The 4,622-nt window shown below is 51.2% G+C and overlaps 1 protein-coding gene across 1 annotated transcript; it reads left to right on the top strand.

Annotated features, from left to right (window-relative positions):
• Positions 1–2,992: 2,992 nt before the first annotated feature.
• Positions 2,993–4,173, top strand: LOC115507642 (UPF0472 protein C16orf72). Its single transcript, XM_030306087.1, has one exon. The coding sequence runs from the start codon at positions 3,004–3,006 to the stop codon at positions 3,844–3,846; it is 843 nt and encodes a 280-aa protein (XP_030161947.1). The 5' UTR covers positions 2,993–3,003; the 3' UTR covers positions 3,847–4,173.
• The last annotated feature ends 449 nt before the right edge of the window (positions 4,174–4,622 follow it).

Consider the following 4,622-nt stretch of genomic DNA (forward strand, 5'->3'; position numbering starts at 1 on the left):
GGTAACGGTACACTGAGAAATGCCAAAAATTAGACGCCTCTAGGTTGGTGTCCTAACTTATTTTCTGAAACTATTTCCCCCTGGTTGATATTAAACCTTGTCTATGACATCTACTTTATGGAAGAATGGGGCAGCGGCCAAGGAATATTTTTTCCTTAGAATGAGTTTCCCATAGAAAACTCATTCCTAAACCATGTCAGTATTTTTAAACATCAGAAGTCCCCCTCTCCCCCAAACACACACAGATAACATCATTTCCTGACAGCTACTTAAAATAATCTTAGGGTTTTTTTTGTTTTGTTTCTATTTTCTATTCTGTGTTTTTTTTTTTTAATTCCTGACATTTTAGACTTTTATGGGAACAAAATTAATCTCAGATAGGATATCTTAGAAACGTACTCTTTGCCACTGGAAGAAATGATAAACCATGAAAGATTTTTGGTGTGATTTTTCTGACACCTCTTCCGTATACAATCATTTTCTCTATGGAAGGAGCTGGAGGCTAATTGAATTAGAATTTTTCCCATTCATTGTTTTGTTTAAATGTGTTAAGGGCAATAGTGAAAAATATTACAAGTCTACCATTATTTCTCAGAAAGAACATATTCCCACACAGTTGTCTGGCTCTATTATAATAATTTGGTGCAATGGTTTTAAAAGTAGTGGGGTGATAATAATTAGGGTGTGCGACACAGAAATTTCAATGCTGGATTCAACATTTCACCATGCCGACTGGGGCTAGTCAGCTCTAAGTACTAATTAACTAATTAATCAGGTGCTGAGACGAACTGAATGGAGGACACCAGCCAGACAACTCAAGCCCAAGCATAAGGTTGTGCTCTTTCAAAGACAGCGCGGTCTTTCTTCTTGGTTTTTTAACCCAATCAAAAATGAGGGGAGAAAATAGGATATGGTGTCCTACTGTCAGTCGTGTCAATCCAGGCTTTTTTACTTAGAGAAAATAAAATAAAACCTGTGCCACTGATGATAACTGTGAGGCGCCATGTGCACAGCAACCCCCAAACCTCTGGCAAACTCACTGTCTCCTTGGCCATGAACTATTTCAGGGCCGGTATATGTGGGTGTGTGTGAGAGGAGGGGGCATCTGCCTTCTCGGAGTTTTCTACGTTGTATTTTTCTTTAACGTTGGAGAATGAGAAATGTAGTTCTCCTTTTGGGCTGATCTTAGGTCTTTGCCTCATCCCTCGTTTATGTAAATGAGAAGAGTCCAATTACACATATGGAAAAAGGGTTTAATGAATCGTGAAAAAGCCTGGTTTGCAGAGAAAGGGCACAATCCCCTCTTCTTCTTCTTCTTCCCTTTTATATTTAACTTAGAAACATGTATTTCTTTTAAGGAAGATGATAAAGCTTAATGATTAGATCATTTTATTTTATATACTCATTTTCATATTTGGGAATTATGAAACATATTTCGCTAGGAGATTTAGCCTCCTTTATCTCTGTAAGGCTTTATGGAGCCCTGGCAGATACTGTCTTCAACAGAAACTGTGAAATCTAACTTTTTTCTTACATTAAAAAAATTATTGCATGCTAGTTTCTCCCATTTTTGATGTTATCCTTAGCTCAGTGATCATTTTTCTTCTGTTAACACAGTTTGCTCTGGAATTGTCTGCACTGAAAAAGAACTGCATCATTATAGGAGGGTTGTTACTGAACAGAGAAAAGACCGTGGTATCTTAGGTGTAGCTTAATTTTGGTATTATTATGATGTTTTACCTAGCTATATGGGTGTTGAATTAGGCAAGCTTTTTTTTTTTTTTTTTTTTTCCTTTCCTAAAAGGCAGAATTTTACACTAGAGCGTGTTTGGGATTTCATTTTCCTATTCCCACCCCCCCCCCAAGTTCTTCATCTTGGAATTTTCAGTAGTTGAAAGGAGACCACAGAAAACCCCCAACCCATTTTTTTTTTTTTTAATGACCAAGAACCTTGCAAGAATACGGAGGGGAAAAAAAAATCATTACCATTTCTGACATGACTCTTAGAATCTGATAAGTGTGCAACTAGCCCAGAAGAGGTGCTTTGCAGCGCCAGCGGGAAAGTTCTAAATCACGGCTGTAGGTGCCTTCCAGAGACCTAATCCAACCACCTCATTTGGCACTTGGGGAAACTGAGGCCGAGGGAGCGTGGCAGGGGGGAGGGCGCGTTATGCTATATGGACTTTCCTCCGCAAAATACCGCGTCGACCCACGGAAAACACTTTTCTTGGATACCTACGGTGTCGAGGGCATTGCAGGGATTCACACCGCCTGCCCTTTCACGGGGGCCATGCCCTTTCCACTACCCCCCCCCCCCCGCCCCCCGGCCTTCCCGGATCGGCGCCCTGGATGTGATCGACACCATGAAGTTGCCCCATAATCCTCTCTGGCAACATAGGATGTAAAATTTGATCAGCTCATTGGACGATGGCGACAAGTCTCAAAAATGTGTGAAAAGGGGGCCAAGTGGTAGGCAGGCGCCGCGTTGGGGCAGCGCTGCAGCCGGTCCCCCTCCGAGTTCTCGGTGCGGCGGCGGCGGCGGAGCGGGGGCTGGGGCCGGGCTGCGGGGCCGCGGCCGCGGCGGCGGCGGCGGCGGCGGCGGCGGCGGCGGCGGCGGCGGCGGCGGCGGCGGCGAGGAGGCCGCGGCGCCTTGGGGGGGCGCTAGGAGCGGCCCGCGGGGCCGGAAGGGGGCAGCAAGGCGGCGCCGGCGGCTGCGGAGTTCTCTCCGCGGCGTAGCTGGGGGCCGGGCCGGGCGGGGCGGGGCGTGCACCGGGGCCGCGGGCGGCGCGCGCCGGAACAGTTGGCCTCGGGGCCCCGCCGCCCGCGCGACCGCCCGCCGGCGCACGCGGAGGAGGTGGCGGCGGCCGCAGAAGGAGGAGGGCAGCGCGGAGCGGGAGGTGAGGCGGAGGTGGAGGAGCAGGAGCGGGAGCGGGAGCAGGAGCAAGAGCGAGGCGGAGCAGGCGGCGGCGGTGGAGGAGAAGAGCGGCCAGGAGGAGGAGGAGGATGGAGGAGCAGCCGAAGGAGGGCGAGGCCGAGGTCGCGGAGCACTGGTTCTCCAAGTGGGAACGCCAGTGCTTGGCCGAGGCCGAGCAGGAGGAGCAGCTGCCCCCGGAGGTGGAGGACGAGGCGGCCGCCGAGGCAGCGGGGCTCAAGAGCGAGCAGCAGAGGCTGTGGCACCTCTTCCAGATCTCTGCCACCGCCGTGGCCCAGCTCTACAAGGATCCCGGCTGCCAACAGCCAGGACTGTCCGTGTGGGACCCCTTCCAGAACGCGGCCATGGCCGTGACCAGTCTCTACAAAGAGAGCGGGGACGCCCACCAACGAAGTTTTGACCTGGGCGTCCAGGTTGGCTACCAGCGTCGCATCAAAGACGTGCTGGAGTGGGCGAAGAAGGGCCGCAGCACCATCCTCCGCGAAGACCTCATTAGCTTCCTGTGCGGCAAAGTGCCCCCCGCCCCGCCCCCGCCGCGCACCCCCAGGACGCTCCCGAAGCCGCCCGCCTCGGCCGCCAGCCCGGCCGCCGCCACCGAAGCCAGCTCGGCCGTCGAGGTCGACCTGCAGCCTTTCCACGAGGCCATCGCCCTGCATGGCCTCAGCGGTGCCATGGCCAGCATCAGCGTGCGAGCCGGCGCACCCGGGTCCCCGCCCCAGGCCAGCGGTGTCGCCGGCAGCGTGGCCGGCGGCGGGCGCCGGAAAAGCAGCCTCCTCGAGGACGACTCGAACCCCTTCAACGCCGAAGAACTGGCCCTCCGCCTGGACAGCGGGGGGACCCGCAAGCGCCCCTCGGCCCAGTGCAGTGACAGTGTCACAGGCTCCCCAAGCCACAAGCGCAACCGACTGTTCTGAACGGCGTCGTTGGCCACCAGCCGCCATCTTACTTGAGCATTGACCGTCAACGTGCTCGGCGAAAGGACACTCGCGACCGTCTCTCTTCTCCAAGTTCAACAGAGATTTCTGCCAAGTTCGCCGTAAAGAAACTTTTAAAGTATTCTACGAGAGGCCTCGGATGACTCTGACTTTCCCAAACATCTAATCCTAGCAGAGAACAAGTATTATGTAGTCGTTTAGCAAGATCAGAAGAAACCAGAAATATTTGGTCAGAGCGGGAGCCTGGTTTATCTTGTTCACAGTTATATTCCTTAGCACCGTGCACAGTTGCTGGTGCTCAATAAATGTTTGTTGAGTGAATAAATGTGACCTTATTTAAAATTCTTAAAGGGGAAGGACTAACAGGTGTTTACTTGGTTGTAGGATACTTGTATCCGTTGTTGTTAGGTTCTTTGCTTTAGCCGTTTTTGCCAGTTTGATTACATGTTATCGAAACGTAAAACTTGGCACCTTGGTGAAATCTGCAGCTTTCTATTTTTGCTCCACTTTACTATGCACATAATTTGTACAGAGTGTCCAAGTAATACATATTAGGCAGTGAGGTGCTTTTTTCTTAAAGAAATAGCTGCTTATTTTGGTGATTGTGTGGTGGTGCAAAGGGGCCCTGTTATGATTGGGCAGGTAATACTTGATGCTGAGTCAGTTCAGTGCTCTTTAGGAAAATTAAGCCAACGATTGAGATCCTGAGGTCAAAGATGGTCGTCCTGGTGGCCCAGTGGTGCTCCTTGTTCCTA

This window comes from Lynx canadensis, chromosome X (assembly GCF_007474595.2).
Source record: "Lynx canadensis isolate LIC74 chromosome X, mLynCan4.pri.v2, whole genome shotgun sequence".
NCBI lineage: Eukaryota > Metazoa > Chordata > Mammalia > Carnivora > Felidae > Lynx > Lynx canadensis.

Coding starts and splice junctions, on each gene's coding strand:
- LOC115507642 (XM_030306087.1), top strand. CDS start 3,004: ATGGAGGAGCAGCCGAAGGAGGGCGAGGCCGAGGTCGCGGAGCACTGG.